The sequence below is a fragment of the Protomyctophum bolini genome, assembly GCF_963924005.1.
Source record: "Protomyctophum bolini genome assembly, chromosome: 10".
In the NCBI taxonomy this organism is placed as follows: Eukaryota; Metazoa; Chordata; class Actinopteri; order Myctophiformes; family Myctophidae; genus Protomyctophum; species Protomyctophum bolini.
Genome location: NC_137871.1, coordinates 26,290,321 through 26,313,839, shown reverse-complemented (window position 1 = coordinate 26,313,839; position 23,519 = coordinate 26,290,321). Strand labels below are relative to the sequence as shown.

The window sequence follows — 23,519 nt, the reverse complement described above, 5'->3', positions numbered from 1 at the left end:
GAAATTAGATAAAGTGTAAGAACCTGAATCAATCTGTTGAGAAAACTCCTCTAAATTGAGGGTGTATCCAGACTTGGCCACTAGATGGAGCCCTAGCATCAGGAACATAATGCAGACTCAGTGCAGTCCTAAAGCTTAAAAAAAAGGAATTGGGCCCAGTGTTCCCATTGCATGAGACAGTATACTGTTCACTTGTACTGACCCTACTGTGGTGCAGTATTAACACAGTCGGAGTTATCATTAAAATCATAATACTGAACCGTGTGTGGTTGTTTTGTAACCCTAACTGTAATCTTATTTCACCGATCTTATGCCTTGTGAACGCACAGATTGTTGGTTGTGTTTCACTCCTCTCCAATTCTCACACACAGCTCGTTGCTTGACTGCACAAAGCCAGAAACACTATTATTAGGTCAATTTACACATCTTGCTGAGCTCAAGTCCCTCTCTTTTTTTCCCTCCTCAGCCCAGAGCCGTGAGTGTTTTGCTAGCTACTAAAAACACCCCAGATAATATCTACACCTTCCAGCTCTCCTTTCCCAACGGCAGATTGTTCAGTCATTTAATCCCATTTCGACCTGACACTAGATTCTACGAAATGTCTTCTAAATCCTGAAAGTCTTCTAAAAAAAACCATGTTTCTATGTCAGTGATGCTCAACAATTTCATGTCAAGGAGCCCCAGAATTATCTGTATTTGGCCGTGGACCCCCATCTGAAAATATGTTGTTCCAGGGACCCTCACCCAGAAGCAAAGATTTGAGTTAAAAACGTTTCGCTCTGAAAGAATATATTACTGTATATATTCAAAGATTTGTGCCACATTTTAACGATTTTTCAAAAATAGCAGACCTACAAGCTTGTAGATCTGTTTTTCTTCACCAAAAGGGGTTCCTTCACAAAATGGGTTAAAGCATGACTTATTATCCCCCCTCTTGTGTTTTTAGCTAGATTATTTGTAAACCAGATTTAACCAACGGCTAATGTAAATTCAATCTCAGAGAGCATTTATCTCGTATTCTAACTGCAGGCAACTGTGTTTTTTTTCCCCTCAAATGCAAAGCAGTAGAACAAAATCTCCAGTGTCCCTACGCCAACTTTTCAGCATTCCTATTCTTTTCTGATGGCTTGAAAGGGAGAAAAAGAAATTCCTCTTGGTGCATAAAGGCAGCATTTTGTTCAGCAAGCTTGCAGTGAAAGAAAGTTAATTTTGGGCTGCATCTGTAGGAGAGAGGTAGCTTTTCGAGTAGTTGGTTGTCATGGTTTTTCAATGTCTTTTACTTTAGTCCACTAAGTAGGTCAAAGTCTAGCCTACCGGATGTTGGGGCCGGCCGATATGGACCAAATCAAATATCTCACTCAAATCACGATATACTGTATTTGACCGAATACATTTATCAATGTTGTGGCGGGAATGACAATTGGTTTCACAAGATGACATTTACTTAATCACTTAATTGGCATAATAACACAATTTTACAATTTCCAAAATCCCAGACTATATCTAGTCTCACAGTATCTATATACTGTGCTGTATTTCCAATATACTGGCCTTCGTAAACAAAAGTTGCAAAAGGGCAGATACAGTAGTGTACCTGAAAACTCCTTCTAAATCCTGACCTAGGTTTTCTTTAGATATTTATTCAAAAATGACAAAGAAATTATGTTGTTATACTGTACATGGCAACAACAACCCCAGAAGGGGTTCCCGTCCTTTTACCAAATAACTTCAAATATGCAAAGAAATGACTGACACAACTTTTATATATAATTTGAAGTCGTGGAAATAAGCGGTCTATGAGCTCACAACGTCTCACATTGCATTGGAAATGTATGAAAAATAATTGCGATTAGGGCGATTATGTAGGCTAGTATTAACCCAACCGGGAAAGCACATGTGTCATTTCTGATGCCACATTAGAATGTGCTGCCATGTGGCTGATGGTAACGTCCCACCCTGTTAGTGGTACGTTCGCAAACATCATGAATATTACTCAGACATCTAGTTCAGTGGTTCCACACTGACCCACATTTCTGCAGCGACCGATCGCGATGTCGGGGACTTAAAACACGTAATATTCCTGTATCAAAGGGGTTCCTGTCAGATTAACTTTGTGTGGCCCACTTTTCCCGCTCTTTCCAACCAACCGAGCTCTGAGGATTTGGCCTCCGTTCCTTTGGCTGAGCACCCTCTATAAATCCGTCGGTGTCATTTTATTTCCATTTCTTATGAACATGGCATGTTTTCCTCCCATTTCATTCCCCCCCAACAACATGAGAAGACTTTCATTCCAAATGACATAAGTGTGGTGGTTTAATTAAACCACAGAGGGGGATGGGTTAGTGCGTGCGTGGTGTGCGTGCGTGCGTGTCTGCGCGTGCGCATGAGCCCCATGTGTGTGTGTGCGCGCGCGTATGCGAGGATGTCTGTTTTCATGCATGTATCTGCATGTTGTGCCCGCTCCAATAACTCTGTATGCACTCAACCATTTTGTGAATAATAATGATGGTAGGGGGACTGTATGACCTGCGTATGCATTTACATGCACACGGTTAGCTAATTATCCTGTATGTGTGGTTTTATGTGTATGTACTATGTATGCATGTTGTGGTGGGCATGGATGCATACACTGTGTGTGTGACTTAGGGCATTAAGCATGAACTAGTCGACTAGTAAATCCACTAGTCAACCTTGTTGGTACTAGTTGATATTATTATTATTTATTTTTTGTAGGCCTCAAGATCAGGTAGATTATAGTTATAGTCACCAAAGTACACAGTTTTTAAATGTACAAATATTTGATCTTGAGACCTACAAAATTGCATATAAATGCCATATTCAGGTTATGTGCGTATGTGAATAAATGGGAAATGTATGTCTATGTAGCAATATGCAATTGATATTTCCATGTCGGGGGGGTGCGTTAGGTCAGGAGGTAACAGGGGGTGCATGGCCAAAAAGGTTTGGGAACCGCTGCCCTAGTGTGACTGTGTGTGTGTGTGTGTGTGTTCCTCCGTGTCCCCAGCGGCTCGCGGCTCCTGCAGCCTGCCCAGGTGTGTGACGTGCTGAAGGGGCTGATCATGGTGCTGTGCTACTCCATGATGCACTACGTGGACTATTCCATGATGTACCACATCATCAGGGGACAGTCCGTCATCAAGCTCTACATCATTTACAACATGCTGGAGGTATATGCACACACACACACACACACACACACACACACACACACACACACACGCCACTGTTGGTGTTCGTCCACTAATACTATGACGACAAATGTTCGTCGACTGCCTTTTTTCACTGACGAAAACCAAATGAAAACTAAGCTATGATGACTAAAACTAAGACTAAATATATTGACAATTTTGTCAATGAATAAAAACTAGTCTAAAATGTTAGGAAGGGACTATAGTGGACAAGAGATCCAGTATAAATCATTTACACTTGGTTGCTGAAAATAGCAGATTTACAAGCTCACAACGTGTCGCGAGCTTGTAGATCTGCTATTTTCAGCAAGTGTCATTACAACGACATCAAGCCCCCCCAAAACACATTTTAGTCGACTAAATCAACTGTAAATTTAGTCGACTAAAATCTTATGATATTTAGTCGAGTAAAACTAGACTAACACTAAAACATTCCAGGTGGCTAGAATCTCGATTGTGCCGTTTTCTCGATTGTACCGTTTTCTCCCACTTTCTCCCACTATCTCGATTGTGCCGTTTTCTCGATTGTGCCGTTTTCTCGACCTGTGTACTGGCGCCCTCTACTGAAAGTGTCGTCAGACTTCGGTGCTCTATAGAAGAGACTATGAGTAAAACTAAAATCAAAGTTTGCTGCCAAAAACAACACTGGCGCACGCACACAGCAGAGCAGCTCCGGCCGGCGGTACGGACGTTCCTATCCTAGCCACAACGTTATGCTGTGTTCACATTTGTAGTCGTTAAGCAGCAGGAGGATCCCTTTGGCAGCAGGTGTCCGTTTATCATTAGCACAACCACAAACCAACACACGCGTAATGGCATTTCTATCTCTAAGACCCCCAATTTATATTGTAAAATCAATGTTAATGTAACTCTGAGAGTGTACAAATGAGTTACAGACCATTTTGGTTCCTAACTATCACTTAGCTGGGGGACCCCCTGGAACTCCCTCGAGGACCCCCTAGGGACCCACTTTGGGAACCACTGCCTTAGGGGTCCCGGACCCCCTCCCAGCTGAAGACTCCTGTAATTAAAGCGTTGTTGACCTCTCTCCCAGGTGGCGGACCGCCTCTTCTCCTCGTTCGGCCAGGACATCTTGGATGCCCTCTACTGGACGGCCACGGAACCCAAAGAGAGGAAGAGGGACAGCATCGGAGTCATCCCTCACTTCCTCATGGCGGTCTCCTACGTCTGTATCCTTCTCTGTCTGTGTGTGTAGAAGCCTTGTAGATCTGCTATTTTTCAATAGCTAAATAATGCTTAAAAAAACAAAAGGGGTTCCTGCCCAGAATGGGTTAAGATGTCTTCCCGCCCATGAACCCCGGGTTCGAATCCCGGACTAGTAGTCTATTGCAGGAGGCGGGTGTTGCTTTCCAAGAAGATAATGTGCGACACATTATTCATGATGTGTTCTTTTTTTTGGCTAAGTAACACTATTGTATTACGGTCGTACCATTTATTATTTTTTGCTCGTCTGTCTGTGTTGGTTTCCTGAGTTGTGTTTCTCAGTTCTCCACGCCATCCTCATCATGGTCCAAGCGTCAACGCTCAACGTAGCGTTCAACTCACACAACAAGTCCCTGCTCACCATCATGATGTCCAACAATGTAAGCACATTATATGTAATATAATTGGCCTATAATGTTCTTATTTTGATCATAAGGCCCCAATTACTGACCGTATGTACAGTATGTCACCGCTTTTTTTTACTTTTTTTTTTTTTTACTATTTTGAAAAACTTTTTTGAATAGTTCAACTAGCCAATCTACATTGACACGTTGTGAGCTTGTAAACTGGCCATTTTCTTTTGTAGGGATATAAGGGGTTTAGCGGTGACAAATGGACCGTGGTTCTGAAAGGTTTTATTCAACTGACAGTGAACACGTAGAAGCGTGTTGATACATATTTTTTCTTTCAACAATAACAGCTGTATTATTATGCAAAGTCAGTTGCCACAACACGGTACATTTGAGAAAATAGTTTGTATGCAAATGCGGCTACAAAACACCGTTGGTAGCTCGCTGTGCTGTTGCTTTTGTCTTTCTTTCTCTTTAATCACATTCCCTGCCTAATATACATTGCTCCGGTTGTTTCCCTCTTTGTCTGCTTCCCTCCATGCAGTTTGTGGAGATCAAAGGAAGTGTGTTCAAGAAGTTTGAGAAAAACAATCTCTTCCAGATGTCCAACAGTGGTGAGACGATCCATGTTGAATCGAAAACGGCTATATCTGATATATAAGCTTGATTGCGACCGCACGTCACCTTTTATATCAACTTATTATGTCAGTTGTCAATGTGTTGTCAGTTGCACACTGACAACACGTTGCTTTGTGATGTTTCGATCAGCAGGTCAGCAAAATGTCTTTTTTGGGGGTCTTTATTCAAGTTAAAGTTTATTGGTCATTTAAAAGTGTATTCAGTTTTTTTGTTGACCAAAAGGGAGTATTGGCAGAAGCCTCAGCTTATAATGCCAGCCCTTGGTATGAACATAGAACAGAACAAAACAATAGTATACAGTTGAGTGTAGGCTAGGTGGGACAGGAAACGTCGAGAGAGACGCAGGGAGTGACAAGCAGCAAAGGTTGTTGGGATCGGGATTCAAACCCGCGACACGCATTAGGTACTATGTGCCTGGACCTCTAGGCCAGCATCTCTCACTGTTTGAGTGCTGCCTATAGGACAATGGCTCAGTTTAGCTGACATTTTCCCCCAGATGAGATTCTACAAATGTCTTCTAAATCCTGACAGTTTTCTGTAAAACCCTGTTTCTATGTCAGTCAGTCGTTCTCAAATATTTTCATGTCAAGGTCAAGGACCCCAAAAATCATATGTAATTGACCACCGACCCCCATCTGAAAATTGTTGTTCCAGGAACCTCTTAGAAGCAAAGAGCACTCGGTGCCGCGCTATGAGCTTGCTAATATTAAATCACTAAAGCATAACATAATGCTTAAAACACCAAAATGGGTCCCCGCCCAAAATGGGTTAAAGGAGGCTGGTAGACAGATGGAAGGAAATGGCTAATGATGATTATAACACATCTCTGCTGTTACTGGTAAATAATAACTTCTGCTACAGAGAAACATTATTCAGCCTTGAGGCACAGCAGACCAGCATTACACTCCTAGACCAGCACAATGTAAAACAAAGCTAAAAGCTTCAGAAAGGATTAGATGTGGAAAAATGCATGTTTGGCTTTTGATTTAATACTTTATATTAGTTTTTTATGTTGCTAATTATGTAAAGCACTTTGTAACCTTGTTTTATGAAGTGCTTTATGAATAAAGTTTATTATTATCGTAACAATCCATCATCCACATGTCATCCTACATTTTACAAGCTGAAAATCCATGCCCTTCCTTTTGCAAAGTCACACCACCACTCGTCACAGTGCTTCGTAACCAAGAGGTTCCGCTGGCAGCTTAAAAAATGCTTTCTGTGGACTTTCTCATGTCCCGAGGGCCTCCAATACACTGAGAAGCGAAGCGGGGAGAAAAAATAAAAAAATAAAAGAAGAGCGAGATCAGTCTGGATTCCAGGCTAAGTAAATGCCACTTTGTAGCCTGGGCTTGATAAGTACGGGAACCCTTTTTGGTGTTTAAGCATTATGTTTTATTTGAAAAATAATTTCTATTGAAATAGCAGATCTACAAGCTCTACGAGCTTGTAGGTCTGCTATTTTTTCAAAAATCGCAAAAATGTGGCGGAAATCTTTGAATATATATATATATATATATATATATATTCTTTCCGAGCGAATGCTTTTAACTCAAATCTTTGCTTCGGGGGGGGTCCCTGGAACAACATATTTTGAGATGAGGGTCGGCGGCCAATTACATATTATTCTGGGGCTCCTTGCAGTGGCGGAAAGTTCTTATAACGGCAGGGGGTTCAAGCAGCCACGCCCCCCCCCCCCTCCCCCCCAGCGGTGGAAAAAAACCGATGTTTTTTCGGTTGGTACTTATTAGCATTTGAATGCGGCCCAACACCTATCTTGTAAGCCCTCGTAAAGGTATGTGATTACGTGCATGACAACATGACCACTGGGGAGGGGAAATTTCAGTGGACAGTCAGTGGGTGCATAATTTACTGTGGGTTCAGTCGCGCCTTTGCCAAAATGCCAGGGGGTTCAATCGCGCCTCTGAACCCACGGAGTTTCCGCCTCTGGCTCCTTGACATGAAAATGTTTGAGAACGAACAAAAGAAACTTCAGAAAACGGTCAACATTTAGAAGACAATTTTTTCTCGACGTCAGGCCTAAATGGCTTAATATCCTCTGAAGGCATGTCTAATTTCCTGATCATATCACTGATGTATTTTTTGACAGACATCAAGGAGCGGTTCACCAACTACGTTCTGCTGCTCATTGTCTGCCTGCGGAACATGGAGCAGTTCTCGTGGAACCCAGGTAACTCCCATAACTCATCTTTAAGAGGTAAACATTGTGTGATATATATATATACTGTAGATCAGTGTTGTTTTTGGCAGCAAATTTCTATTTTAGTTTTAGTCGTAGTCTTCTTGAATAGTTGCCACGTAGTTTTAGTCACCCGGAATGTATTAGTGTTAAGTCTAGTTTTAGCCGACTAAATGTCATGAGAACCACTCCACACCTAATCGAAACAAATAATTCAGCTGCTCTGTTTTCCCAGAGTGCAGCAAACTCGGTGGCTAGGCTAGCTATTTTCTTGGGACATTTGTTGTCGTAGTGACTACATCTGTCATTAAAAATATATGTTTTTTCAGTGATTTTCTTAGTTTTAAGGGTAACTGTTATAATTGCAATATTACACTTGAGGGTGTAATATTGCTTTAAATAAAGAATGGTGTGTGTCTGAGTGTGTGTGTGTGTGTGTGTGTGTGTGTGTGTGTGTGTGAGAGTGTGAGGAGACTCAGGAGATTATCAGGACAGATTTTTGAGTGGTGCAGCCACTCCATTGCGTAGCTATGTGTGTCCGTCCCTCCCTATGTATACAGTACGTGTGTCTGTCTGAGCACGGACAGCTGAGACACCTCACCACTGGATGGCACTGTTGCGCAGTGTCACACACACACACACACACACACACACACACACACACACAGGTAATACTAAGTTCATACAGGTCTGATTTTATGGTGCTTTACCACTACTGTTAAGGGTACGGCAGGTTTTCTTTTTACCCGTACCATTTAATTTAACCCATTTAGGCCTGACGTCGAGAAAAAAAAGAAAAAAAAACTTCTAAATCCTGACAGTTTCTGTATCAGTGGTGCTCAATATTTCATGTCAACGACCCCAAAGATTATATGTAACCGACCCCCCCCCCCCCCCCCCCATCTGAAAATATGTTATTCCAGGAACCCCTCGGAAGCAAAGATTTGAGTTAAAAACGTTTGCTCTGAAAGAATATATATATTCAAAAAAGTGTGCCGCATTTGCACTATTTTTCAATAGCTAAAGTATAACATGATTCTTGAAACACCAAAAGGGGTCCGTTCCCGCCCAAAATGGGTTAGGCCCTCAACATTTGGTTGGCACAAGAAAATGAAAACGTATAAACAGCTGTGCTGACTGCTGAGTGGGCTCTTTATGCTGCCGTCTGGATGAGGCTCCGTAATGCCTTTTCTATAATGAGCTCTTAGTGAACGAAAGAGGATGATGCAAGGAGACCCGGTGTGTCAGCGTACGTACGCTGTGACAGCCCCTGTGAACAGAGTCAGCTCCACATGCCATGTCTAGTACACATGACACTAGTAGACAGACCTGGCCCGTCCAAAGCAATCACAACACTGTCTGGAAGGTTAGTAATACTGACAGTGGCAGCTATTGGAGGGGTGAGGAACCACTACAATGGGTTTATTATTTATAGAGATGTTCCCATATGTTTTTCCCTTCACGATACCGATTCTGATACCCATAACTTCGATACAGAGAGTACCGATCCGATAATTGCGACACGCTTCATATATGGCCAGTACAGAATTCATTCCATATGTTGATCTGACACCCCATGCAACTGAATTAATGCAATTAATGCTGTATTTATTTTTATTTTTATGTGTTTTGTAATATGTTTTGTGTGGACCCCAGAAAGACTAATGGGGATCCTTTTCAAATAAACAAATATATGACAAAGCATCAGCGCTCACCCATCAGTCTGCCGTTACCCAGGTGGATATGTTGATCTGACCCCCCCCATTCCAAAACGCCAGCACGCGCCCAGCAGTCTGACGTCACGCAGGTGGATATGTTGATCTGACCCCACCCCCACAAGATGACTTCTTGTAGTTTCACTGGCGATGAATTCAAAAGTGCAGCAGCAGTTGAGCGCAGCAGGAAAAAAAGTGAGCCGTAAATAATGGTTTTACAATAATCTCCATGTCCAACCTCAGCACATAAAGCTGCCAACACACAGACAGACTGATCTCACATCACCTCTCTGACCTCAGCACTGCCAACAACTGAATATATGGCCACCCGTAATCCCCCTGTATCACCTTGCTCCATGCACCCTCTGCAAAGTCACAAGACTTATCACTCCCTTGCCCCAAATGACTTATCACTCCCTTGCCCCAAATGACTTATCACTCCCTCGCCCCAAATGACTTATCACTCCCTTGCCCCAAATGACTTATCACTCCCTCGCCCCAAATTACTTATCACTCCCTCGCCCCAAATGCTGTGTTTCCACAGTTGCATACGACTCTCAAACCTTGCAGGACATTTGACAGTTTATCACCCTTTTTTAAACGGTCCTGTTCTTCCCATTCCCTCCGTTAAGAAGTGATGATATACCTCTGCACGAAAAGCTGCTACTCGGTTCAGGGTGGATATCACTAATGGTGATAAATTAACATTTCATCCTTTTGCTGATAAAAAATAATTGCCTGTTCCGCCCCCCCGCCCCCCTTTAAGAAATTGTTTCTTAAATACACACGCCATCAATGTAGCTCTCTTTTTTCCCCTCTCTCCAGACCACCTATGGGTTTTGGTCCCCGACTTCTGCATGGTGGTCATCTCTGAAGTCATCGTGGACATCATCAAACACGCCTTCATCACCAAGTTCAACGACATCACCGCCGATGTAAGGATAAAGTGAATAAGGGCCTTTCTCGGCCCCACCCCTCTCCAATTGTTTATATTGTGTTTAGTTTCCAAGATGGCTGCAGCACCAGGAGGGGGTGGGACGGAGGTGAGCGGGCGGGGTCGACATATGCCCTTACTGGGCTGCGTTCACACCTTCAAGACACCTGTCTTGTGTCTGTCTTGTGTCTGTGTTTAATGGCCGCTCCAATGCATTTCAAATGGAAGCCCATATGGTTTGACCAAACATTTTGTTTGATGGGGGGGAGGGGAGCAGAACACATCCATCAAAGCTGTGTTCAGACACAAGTCAGGTGTCTTGAATGCAGCCCAGTAAGGGCATATGTCGACCCCGCCCACTCACCTCTGCCCCGCCCCCACCCCCTCCTGAGCTCGCTATGAGCTTGTATATCTGATATTTTTAAATAGCTATAGCATAACATAATGCTTAAAACACCAAAAAGGGTTCCCCAAAATGGGTTAACCAGTAAAAACACATTGAGACGGAGTCTCTTTTACAAGTGTGAACTGGCCAAGAGGCAGAAACAAAACTACTTGTACTGTATATATCCCATTCCCACTCATTCCCACATGTCAAGATTTTCCAGCATTTTGGATGGCGCGCCGCAGTTTCCCTCGTGGCTGAACCCCCACGACGACCAATCTGGGAACCCAATGCCAAAAAAAAAGGAAAAATCAGTGCCCTCTGCTGTTTTTGAGTGGTGCTAGTCACTCATACGCACAATGTGTGTATGTATGTTTGTCTCTGGGTCTTTATGTATAAGCACGGATATACCGCTTTTCTCGGAATCTGTTAGATTACGGCACGACTGACTCAACTCTGGGTAGGCAACCTGGCCTGCTGGAGATCTGCACTCTTGAGGACCGAACTGTTCGTTTTAAAATAATCCCCCCCCCCAGTTGTTTGGTTAGTAGCCTAGTGCATTCAAATGTTCACACTTCCTGGAATGTAGGGGACATTTGCCAACAACTGCCTGCCAAATATGCTCTCGACTCGGCGATGGCAGTAACTGACTGACTGATCTCTGTAAAATGAAAAATCTGTTTAGATCTTATCACACTGACAACAATCCAGTTGTCACTGAATGATTGTGTTTGGAATAGACAGAAAGTATCATGGAGGGAAGTGAAGTTCACCTAAGGCAAGGGCATATTGGAGCACCTAAAGCTCGCAACCTTGTATATGGGAGACGGATGTGATTTATTTATCTCGTGTAGTGGGTTACACGAGATACTACCGGTACTTGAGATTCAGACAAACATATGTCGTGATTGAAGTGTGTGGGTTCAACAACACTCTTCCCTTCCAAAGGATTAGTTTCTGCTGTTGGCTGTCTGTCACTTGATTTCATGGTGGCTTAAGTCCATGCTTCTCTTTAGTGTGCCATAACATGTTTTGCATTATTGTGTGCAAAATGTGATGTTTTGGTGGAGGAACTAAAGCCTTAGTCCACTGCTTTTTACCTCTACACCAATTCTCTTTGCCTAAAGCCCTAACCACACCAAAAGGGTCAAGACAGTTTTAGTGTTGTCCCTGCGGTGTGATATGTCTTGTTGCACGTTGACCCACGTTGACCCTAGTGATTCACTGCATGGAATTCAATGGCCCAAACCACACCAAAGGGTCGAGACGGTTTTAGCGTTAACTCCTTGCAACCGTTTGGACACAAGGAGTTGCATGGTGACCCCTTTGGTGTGGTTAGGGCTTTAACCCATTTTGACCTAAGTTCGATTCTACAAATGTCTTCTAAATCCAGTTTTCTGAAAAACCCATGTTTCTATGTCGGTCGTTCTCAAACATTTTCATGTCAAGGACACCCAAGATTATATGTAATTAGCCGCCGACCCCATCTAAAAATATGTTGTTACAGGGACAACCCCCCCAGAAGCAAAGATTTGAGTTAAAAATGCTCGATCTGAAAAAATATATATTCAAAGATTTGTCCCATATTTTCATGATTTTTCAAAAATAGCTCAATGAGCTTGTAGATCTGCTATTTTTCAATAGCTAAAGTATAACATAATGCGTAAAACACCAAAAGGGGTTCCCGCTCAGAATAGGTTAATATACATACTGTATACATCGCCCTTTGTGTTTGTATAGAACATTAAACGTAAACGTGCTGCAAGTTTGCTGTAGTAATTCACACACGTTTTACAAAATTGGTATGGTCTACTCTTAAGGATTCTACAGCACCACCAGTGGAGCTACACCTTGCAGTGTTCATCGGTCACTGCTATTTTAAAACTATTTTTTGGCAGGAACCCCTTTTGGTGTTTTAAATCATTTTGTTATACTTTAGCTATTGAAAAATAGCGAAAATATGCCTCAAAATTTTCAATATGATTACAGAGTGAACATTTTAACTCAAATCTTTGCTTCTGGGGAGTCCCTGGAACAACATATTTTCAGATGGGGGTCTGTGGCAATTGCATATCACTTTTGGGGTCCTTGACATGAAATATTGAGCACCAATGAGGTTTTTCAGAAAACTGTCAGGATTTTGAATACATTTTTTAAATTTCGACGTCAGGCCTAAATGGGTTAAAACCAGCCTGTTTGTACATTTACAACATTTACAAGGTGTGTCTCTCTCTCTCTCTCTCTCTCTCTCTCTCTCTCCAGGTGTACAGTGAGTACAGAGCTAGCTTGGCCTTCGAGCTCGTCAGCAGTCGACAGAAGAACGTAGGCACCTGTTCTGTTTTTGTCCCTTATAAGCAGCCTTTTATACTTGTTCAGGGTTAATACAGTAAGTTTCTGTGCCTGTGTTCGTGCATAGGCCTGTACCGACTACAGTGACTCTGTGGCAAGACGAATGGGCTTCATCCCTCTGCCTTTGGCTGTTCTGGTAAGGGAGACTGCAAGCTGTCAACTGAAAACTCTTTACAGAACTTTTGTTGATGAAAATGTCCATCTTTGTCATTTTTTTGTTCATATAAGCCGAGTAGTTTGAGCGTCTATGAAGTCTACCCTTAGCTTTGCCATTTTTAACCATGTATATTTATTTTAATCGTATGATGTCTTGTTTTTATTTCATAATATTTATGAAATATATATGAAAATACCCCCATTTAACTTTACTCTTCTCAACTAAACCAATAAAAACGAAACCTTAAAAAAATATACAACAAATATAGAAAACTAAACTAGCAAATCTGCTTTATAAAAAACAAACGAATGAAAAATGCAAAACTATAATTATAGCCTTATCACAATATTGTATTCTTAACATGCTTACAGTATGCTTATCAAGAGTGTGGCAAAGCTATGTCATGAATGTCAAGACAGACGTACGTGTACCTCTTAAAACACATTCAGGACGGGAACCCCCTTTGGCCTTATGTTATACTTCAGCTATTGAAAAATAGGAGATCTAAGCTAGTGCCGGGAAGGGGATGTGATGTCACTATATTACTGTTTTTTTTCATTGGCACGTTTGACTGTCAAGGGTTCAGCCTCCAGGAAGAAACCCCAAATACAAAGGGAAGACATCATTGCACATAAAAAGGACTCCAGAGTGTCTAATGAAGTACTGTCACCTCATAGACTCAAAAATACAAACATACAAAAATTGTGGCACTCCATCTTTAAGGTTATTTTTGCAGTCAGTTTGTATTGGTGGTAGGGAGGGGGGAGGGCGGGGGTCCCCAGCCAAAAAGTTGAGAACCCCTGCATTAGAGATGTGCGGATGGCGGATTTAGCCGCGGTTGCCGTGGTTAAACCGTGGTTGGTGAATGGTGCGGTTAATATAAATAGGATGATATAATTAATGCGGTGGGTGAGTTATGAGTTATGCCGTCATATATTTCCATTGTGGTGTCCCAGGCCAGAAGATGGCAGACTTAGCCCGTAGCCGTTGGGTAACCGCGGTTGGCGGATGGTTGCAGTTAATATAAATAGGATGATGCGGTTGGATAACGGGCGGATAATGAATTTGCTGTTGCGGGTGACAAAAAACTCCATCTCTAACGTGCGTCTATTTGATGCCAGCGACCAGAACCCCAGGGAAAGACACATTTTGCCATGATGAACTCCCCATTTAACTGCATCTAATGTTGCCGAACTAAATGCATATTTGGTTATGCCTTCAAATTAACTTAAGGGGGATTACAGTAGTTATGTATTTCACTGTTGTGTGTTTTCACAGCTGATCCGTGTGGTGATGAGTTCGGTCAAGGTTCAGGGAGCTCTGTCGTCAACGTGTGTCTTCCTTTTTTATCTCGGGTAAGACTATAGTCTTGATTATTAATATACTGTGGCTTCATTATACTGTGTAACGGGATGTAAATATGGTTATTTCATAGGACGGGGATGAGCAGTTACACCAGCATGTCACCTTTTTTTCCTCTTATTTACTGCACTTGTTGTAATGAGCGTAACTTATCTACTACACACACACACACACACACACACACACACACACACACACCCTAAGCCTCCAAACACAGCAGGGCTCCATTGGTGGGATAAGGAGATCACAATCACAACACAATCATGTGGTTGAATGATTTCATTTCAGCAGATTGTTGGGAACTGAGTTTAATTTTTATTTTTATGGGCACATGTATAATACCAGGGGGAGATCTTCACATGTATAATACCAGGGGGAGATCTTCACATGTATAATACCAGGGGGAGATCTTCACATGTATAATACCAGGGGGAGATCTTCTGACCGTGTTCCCCTCTAAATTTGGCACAAAGTATATTGGTTTTACAGTGGTTACAGTACCAGTAACTGCAGGGGGTCAGCCAAATCCGCCTAAAGGAGACAATACTACTATCTAAATCCAATCAATCAATATTTCATGTCAAGGTAAGGACCCCAAAAATGATATGTAATTGGCCGCCGAAAGGTTGATATTCGGAAAAAAAATTACATTTTCAAAGAATTGTGGAAATAGCAGATATATAAGCTCGAGACTATTTCCACGATTTTGTAACACATTTTGAGTATAAAATATGAAATTTGGCGTCTTTTGGCCATAATACATTATTTAATTTGATTGTTGTTTGTCATATCATATAATCATTTCTGCCGTGTGCGATTTTTCTTTACACAGCCTAAAAGCCACGCAATGAAATCATTAATCGCAATTATTTGTATGGCAATTAATTGCCAATCGTAGAATAGAATGTCATAATTTGTGACACAGCCCTATAACTCATGGCCCTGGTCTTTTGTCTATGCAGGCTGGTGGCTCTGAAGGTGCTGAACAGCATCGTGCTGCTGGGAAAGTCGTGCGTTTATGTCAAGAGAGCCCACATGGAGGACAAGCTGTTTGAAAGGCCCCCCAACTCTTCCTCTTCCTCCTCCTCGGCCAAGAGTCCCAGTAGAACGGAGAAGACCAAAGGCCCTCCTCCCTCTGGTAAGCCATGGCATCTCTGCTTTAGTTTATTTTATCCAGTGATGGTTTTCTGTGCACGGACTGCACACATATACGCAATGTTAGAGATTTGACTAAACATTTGGGTCCGTCTTCGTTATACAGTACGCACACGAACCAGGATACCTCAAATCATTTTGATTGAGATATGCATACAAATGTTCTTGAGAAAAGTCCTTCATTTATTTTTTTATTTTTTTAACTTTATTTTTACATTTTCTTCCGTTATTACATTTTTACAGTACATTACATTAATACTTGTGTCAGCAATAGACCTGTGTCAATACTTTGACAAACTGCCTGCCACTAGCACAAATGGATACACAGACGCACACATGCGCACAGCTGCACGTGCACACACACACACACACACACACACACACACACACACACACACACACACACACAATTCCTGACAGTTTTCTGAAAAACCCATGTGTCTATGTCAGTTGTTCTCAACATTTTCATGTCATTGCACATAACAACCACACCAAGGAGTCTAACAAAGTACTGTCACCTCATGCCAACACATGAAAAACAGGAAAAGATCAGACCTGTCTGAAGTGAGTTGTACTGTACTGTACTGTACTGTACTGTACAAGCCCTCATCCCTGGCCTGTGTGTGTTAGGCTGTGCAACAGTGACACTTGGTGGTGAACTAACGCTATTTTCGTGCTCGGACACAGCCAGGGACACAGCCACACATATAGCTGTCTATAGGAGTGGTTGCACCACAAAAAAAATCTAAAATCATGGCACGCCATCTTTAAGGTCCCTAGACACCAAACTGACTTATCCTCCCCCTGTCAACTCTCACTGCCATCTTATTTTGTAATTATTTACATTTTTTTAAATAGTCACATAATATCAACCTTCACTACGATCGCACACCGGGCGGATGGTAATGAGAGAGCTGTTGTGTTCGTGAAAATGATATGTATTTTTAAATCCATCCATGTAATAATAGCTCATAGTTGGAGCTATGGTTTCCGCGTTCCTTCAAAGGGAGTTGCAAGTTTGATCATGGTTTACATTATTTGCTTATTTAGACACCGCATATTAATGAACGATACATATCAAATCAATGCAATCTAAATGCCGCCTGCCTCTCATTGAAAATTGGCTTCCTGTCCGAAAAGGCCTACATTTACACATTTAAGGCCATTGGGGGAGATCTTCGGCAATTGGTCTTTTATAGTACTTTTGATTGATCAAGTCGTAATGCTACTCACGTTAGCATTACTACACAGGGTTTCCTTGTCATACTTCCACGGGTCCGCCTGCAGTCCCTCCTCTTACCGCTAGGGCCCAGTGCTTCAACGTTGGAAAGCCTCACTGGCCCCTTGACCCACACCCGTTCTATTTGTTCTATTTGTTCCATCACCTTTATCTCCCAATTCCTTGTCCCAGATGGCATTTCTGGTCAAAACAAGCTTTATTCCACGGCCGCGGTTTCTGATCGTCCAGCAGGAGACCAGAAGTGATATGCGACAACACGCGCACATAACATCCGGTCGCAGATTCTTTTGGCTCTTCAAAATAAGGGTTGAACTGGGGAAAATGCTGGCGTGAATTATATCGAAGTTATTAATAAATCCTGGCGGCCAAACGGTAGCTTGTAAGCGACCGGTGTTACTATATAGCTGTTGTGTTCGCGTCATTCGTAAGAATCGTAAATATGTGTAACTATGTGTTGGACTTAAGACACACTTTAAAACCGTGGGTTGATATTAGAATCCTTTACAGTTGTATTGTGTTCTAATACTAATGCAGCTTAGCTGAGCGTCTATTAGTATTAAGTTCATGTGAGCTGCATGTTTTCTCTGTCACCGTTTATGATCGTCATCGTAATAAACCCCCCCCCCCCTGTTTACATAATATCCATGTGGTGAAACTGATCGTGCAGGACTTCTCGTTGTCGCTACATGCAATGCTGTATACAGTACGTTGTCCAGTACATGCAGTACTGTATGTCATAGTGCTTAGCTATACATTATTCAAGATGAATTGCATTGGAGGGACTCGAGGGAGGCAAATCTATACAAGCTTTTATATCGGCTTGCATGCATACATACTGTACTTCTCAGCACATACTGTACTGTACTGTACTGAGAAGTACAGTATCTATGCATGGCCACCTGTTCCCTGCCGATGGAAGCAACATTAAGAGATATTTCTCATTTGGATGAAAGTGACACAGAGGTGTATTTGGTTTGCCTGGCTAAGAATAGCTAATATAATTATACCTTAACGGGGCTGCCAGCAAGACCCTTCATTTCAAAGTCCTTTGAGTTCCTATCTTATTAATACTGACATTATTTTGTCAGATACCTTGTGATGAAACAAAACTGGAACAGAAACTGAAAATGTGACAAAGGCCGATTATGATAATAAACACATTGGAACACGGGTTCCTTTTTCAATTTCCTGAAAAGTAATCGTTTTGGGCATGAAAGATTTCTGCCCGACAACAACGATATACTGTATGTAACCACCTGCATTCATGTCTGCCACATGACATGTTTAACCAACCAATCATCATCCCAGGTGGAGCGAGATCAATTCGTGTTTTACGCCATGGCGTATTCTTCATTATCCGCCATGGCAGAACAGAATCCGCCATGGCGAGTTCTTCATACGTCGCAGCGTTAATAATAATCTACTGCTCATGCAAAAGAGAATTCCCCCCTGGCTATGGGAAGTTTTAAGGGCCTTGCAAACGTGAAGCGAGGAATGCAGGCGTTGTTGCCTGCATCAACACAGGTCTCCTCCAGGTCTCCTCAAGAGGGACACAACAACCCAAGCTTAAAAAAAAAGCTAAACAGAATCCAGGTCTGGTGAGTCGCGGGCGTGTGCGTGTAAGGTGCACGCGCGCAACAAATTCACGGTACCACGCTCACGTAAATACGCTTGCGTTGTCGCACCGCGACTTCTCTGAGCAAAAAACGCAGGTCTCATTCTCACTCTATATGTGCGTTTTATCGCTCCCCGTTTGCAAGGCCCTTTAGGCTTGTGCACATAATATTATATTATTCAATATTATTCACCCAACTTTGACCTCTCCCCCACTGGGAAACCGGATCCTAAAAAAAAATGTGCGTACTGTATTGCTACTGCTCAGCCAGCAGCAGATATTGGTCTTCTTCTGGGCTACAGTATGGGATACAGCTTTCTAAAATGACTGATGCCCATTCTGCTGCCCTATGAGCTTGTAGGTCTGCCATTTTTGAAAAAAACTTGAATATATTATTATTTCAGAGCGTTTTTCAGAACGTTTTTAACTCAAATCTTTGCTTCTTTTTCAGGAAACTCATGATTTAGAAGATTTTTTTTGGGTTAAAGCCAATTTGAAAAACACTATTGATTCGTAACGGATTGAATTCCTGACATTAAGGAAAATGGAAATGAAGAGTGAGGAATGTGTAGTTGCATGTAGAGGACAGAGGACACCCTCCCCTCCCGGCTTCCCCTCAGATCATTTTGTGCCAGACTTTCCGTGGAGGAATCAAACTCCGAATACACAGTGGTGCGCAGGAACTTTACCCCTGTGCCACCCGGACATATATCAACTAAATTAACTGAATATATATACAGTATAAATAGAACTTTCTAGAGGAAATGGAAAAAACATAGACATTGCAGGCCAACAGAGCGTCACATTATAACACATCTTTGGGTTGCACGAAGAGCATATTTGCCCTCGGTTCAGTCTGAATAATTCAGCAAAGAATCGACTAGAGAATCCTATTAGAATGCATTGAACCCAGAATCTAGTCGGGATGTTGCTGCAGGGCTTTGTGGAGAACAAAAGCAACTTCAAACGCAGAAACACACAAACATGCACTCTAGTTGTTTGTTGCAATGTGACAACTATCTACTAATTTTTTTTGTCCAGTGCATTTATTTCCCTAAATATATAGCACTAACCTTATACATCACTGCTAAACACGCCAACCTTTATGCTAAATGCAATAGATTGCAGTTATCCTGTATTATACGGTACAATATTGTCAGTGAAGCTATGCCTGCTATTGGAGGTGTACAAGTTGTCCTCATGCTGCTGTCCGGAGGCTTCATAGTTCTCTGTAGAACCACAGTGTTTATATATTCAATGCAGTGCTCTTCACTCCAGAGGAAATTATATAGGATATAGGGAATTATGAATTATTCTCTTTGGTCAGCTCCCCCTAATGTCGTCCTCCACCTACTATGCAAGAGATGAAGGTTTTCTCTACAGATGGTGGAAAATATAACAGAGGGAACCGAATTAGAGAAAAGGAACACCAGAGCAAACTCTGGGGGATGGAGTACAGTATGTGTTCCAGAAACAAGGGTCTGAAACACTACCAAGAGAGGATTATATTAAGAGTCTCTTGAGTCTTGATATAATCCATGATTAGACCATCTGCCATACTTACTGTATGTTCCCTAACTTCTCTATTGACACGTCCTTAAAGATGGAGTTCCGTGATTTTTGTACTTTTTCTGTTTTTCATGTTAACCCAATCAAAACAACACAATTTTAGTGATATAAGCCTAACCCCTCCCACATTATCATACAACAACAGTTGTGGGCGAGGCTTAAGTTCAGGTGGGTGGTGCTAAGGTGGAGACCATGTATACTTAATGAACTAGTGTGTGTGGCCACATAAGAACATAATTTGAACACTTTCTGTACACTTTTTTTAAAGAAATCTTCCTCCTAGTATAATCATGATCATGTTTAAGGGGGGGGGGCGGGGGGATCACGGCACTTTAAATCTATGCAGGTCAATTGCAGGTGTAGGATGAGGAGTAGGTTGTTTGAAGCTAGTCGATTAGGTTCACCTGTCACATTTTTGTATTTGTTTTGATTTTAACCACTTGAACCATAGCCTCCCCAATCAGTGGCAAACATTCGCCAACAATAGCTGACTGTTGAAGAAGGCATGAACCCTGTCTGCCTGAGACGGTTTTTTAACCATAGGAATTGGGAAATATGTTTTTCTTTTAGGTATAGAGCCCTGAGGGACTCTTGTCAACTAAGTATAGGGTTTAATTAAGTGACTGATGGACACAAACTGTTGAGTTTGTGCCACAGAACTCCAATAATGAAGCCCGTCTATGGACAAACACTTTGCAATAGCAATCTTTTCTCTTCAGATGAACCCGGGGAGGAACGGACACCTGCTGCACCCTGCCCGACAACCTCATCTTCCTCGTCGTCACCCTCGTCCTCTTCGTCTGTGACTGCCCAGCCTGCACGCAGGACTGACACTTTACCAGGCGGGTCCCCCACCAACGCCTCACCCACCACCACCGCAGCCTCCTGTGCCCCTACTCCACCCACCAGCCGGCCCTCTAGCCCACAGCCCGAGCCAGAACCAGAGCCTTCCGCGCCCTCCTCCACCTCCGAAAAGGAGGACAAGGAGGAAGGGGAGGATGGGCTGGTCTCTGTGGCGGGCACCGATCTGAAACGCAGAACTCCCAAAAAGGACCTGCTGGAAATCGACCGCTTCACAATCTGCGGGAATCGCATTGACTAACTCCTCGGTGAGCGGCGGGGCCCCTCTGCCTTTTTTTTGTTGGTTCTTTGACAGTGCAGCGATAACCACTCAGGAGTTGCAGCGAGTCGACTGCCTATACCTCAAGCCCAGCTCTGGCAGCCAGAGCATGCAGAAAGCAGAATATTTATTGACAATAATATGTTACGTTATTTGTGGACTCAGAACAGCTGCATCAGGCGATCCTGCTGTTTTTTTTTCCTTTTTCTCCCAAGGTTGGGGTTGGCAAGGTGATGGCGGCCTCAGCTATGGTTTGAGAGAGGGAGTGTGTTTCTATGGCAACATGGCCTCATATGGCTATTGTGTGAGTATCTATGTATCTGCCTAACTGTTCTTGTGAGCACATGAGGCAGCTGCTGCGCGCGTGTGTGTGTGTGTGTGTGTGTGTGTGTGTGTCTGTGACTGTGTCTGTCTGTGTCTGTGTCTGTGTCTGTGAGAGAGTGAGAGAGAGCACACAAGCACTTCCTGTATGATCAGTACTACTTGGACCATGAGTGAATAGGTTCACAACCAGCTCAACTGCTAAGCAAAATGAAAACTCTTGTAAAAGTATGGCGGAAATATTAATAATTATAATGTTCAGTGTCGATTAGAAAATACTACGTGCTTCATGCAGTTTGTGGACCATTGTCCTATTTGTTGTGAAGAAAAATCGACAGCTGAAGACTGATAGTCTGTCTGACTGTCTTTACGGCACAGCTGCTGTCACATGCGCCACACGGACAGATAATACAGTACCTGTAATGCGGAACTACGGCTCTCAACTCCAGCCCTAACGTGTCCCATGACTACAGTCTACTTACCCGTATTCTCTTGATTTCCTGGTTATTTTCCAACTCTTTAACAGCAATTGAGAACATGTATGTCTTGTAAAATAGAATTTCTACTCGTGCAGGGGGACACAAAGAAGTGTTCCCCCGGGGGGGTCTTTGTTTTAATGAGCTGCATTTGAAATAGAGCCTTAATATAAGTAGAGAGCCTTCATTTCCACAGCAAACGGGTGTCGCCACTGCAGAATGTTTCGCAGCTTGTTTTTCCCTCTTGGAGTACATTTCAGTGTGAGAGCCAGTTGCAGTGGAAAAAAAACTATCATCAGGGGAACTTCTCATCAGCCAAGCAACGACCAGATGCAGCAGGTGAACTGGTGAGTTTTCCTGCTGTGTCACCAGCTACTGAACACTGGCAGGTGATTTAAATAACCACCTTACCTTAAGTAAAGTACAAACCATCCTATACAGTACAGTACAAACCCTACTATAGCCAAACGGATAGGGCTGTCACCATTATGACATTTTAACATGACGATTAATTTGTCACACAAAATAATTGACACTTTCTCTGTCTTTGAACACGGGGAATATATGAATAAAAATAACATTTCTGTTCGGGCATTTTAAGCTTTGTCTGACAAACTATTTTGGAAATTGCCGATATATACAGTACATGAGCTCACGGCCCGTCCAAGCTCTTAGATTTTATATATTTTCACTATTTTTTGGAAAATGTATTTTCACATAGAAACGATTACGATGATTATGCTAAAATATTGCGATTATCTCAAGATGATGTAATAATTGTGACAGCCCTATAGAAACGGACTTGAGTTGCAGCTGTACTCTTGGTGAAAATGGCAGGTCATTGTGAGCTTGTAGATTTTTCTGAAAAGAGATTTCAGTGTTGAGTGAAAACAGGAGGGGGACCTAATATAGAGCCCTGCCTGGGGTGACTCTGGTTTTAAGTGCTTAACCATCATCAAGATTTATTGCAAATACTGTACAATAGTAGCGGTGGCTGCTGGTTAATTTTAGAATGACATCAGTGGCCACTGTATGGGGAAAAGTGAACTGTACCTACTTTTCACTATATGATGCATTCAAAAAGTACATTTCAAATTTTCATTTAGTTTATTCAATATGTCGACAATCTAGACTGATTCGTTCTGCAAAAAAGTGTTTATTTTATCAATGAATAATGTACAGAATTTCTCATCCTTGTGACCATAATTTGTATTATTGTGTTTTCTGTTGTTTTGTAAGAGAAAGAGCCCCCCCCCCCCCCCCCCAAAGAAATGAAAAGAAAAAGAAAATGGGAGTATATCTGAAGATCTCCTTATACTTATACCAAACTAATTACTCTCAATACATTTTAGATGGTGATGTCGCCAGGACAAAAGCCCTTCGTTGTCTAACATAACCTGCTGGGATTTGTCTTGAATGTTTTGCACTGATGGACCACGTTGTCTTAAACATGCTATGTGCGGTAGCATTGCATTTGCTACAGAGTAGCCGTGTACGTT

General features: G+C 42.4%; 1 protein-coding gene across 1 annotated transcript in view; it reads left to right on the top strand.

Moving 5' to 3' along the window:
• Positions 1 to 23,281, top strand: part of tapt1a (transmembrane anterior posterior transformation 1a) — a gene marked incomplete at its 5' end in the record, with an annotated part of 31,846 nt that extends 8,565 nt beyond the window's left edge. The window contains 11 exons of the mRNA XM_080774564.1: positions 3,026 to 3,188; positions 4,264 to 4,399; positions 4,716 to 4,813; positions 5,328 to 5,397; positions 7,533 to 7,613; positions 10,163 to 10,272; positions 12,919 to 12,978; positions 13,073 to 13,141; positions 14,441 to 14,517; positions 15,487 to 15,662; positions 20,823 to 23,281. Coding sequence (XP_080630690.1) covers positions 3,026 to 3,188; positions 4,264 to 4,399; positions 4,716 to 4,813; positions 5,328 to 5,397; positions 7,533 to 7,613; positions 10,163 to 10,272; positions 12,919 to 12,978; positions 13,073 to 13,141; positions 14,441 to 14,517; positions 15,487 to 15,662; positions 20,823 to 21,205 — 1,423 coding nt within the window. The 3' untranslated portion in view covers positions 21,206 to 23,281. The remainder of the gene's footprint in view (positions 1 to 3,025; positions 3,189 to 4,263; positions 4,400 to 4,715; positions 4,814 to 5,327; positions 5,398 to 7,532; positions 7,614 to 10,162; positions 10,273 to 12,918; positions 12,979 to 13,072; positions 13,142 to 14,440; positions 14,518 to 15,486; positions 15,663 to 20,822) is intronic.
• Between the last annotated feature and the right edge of the window lie 238 nt (positions 23,282 to 23,519).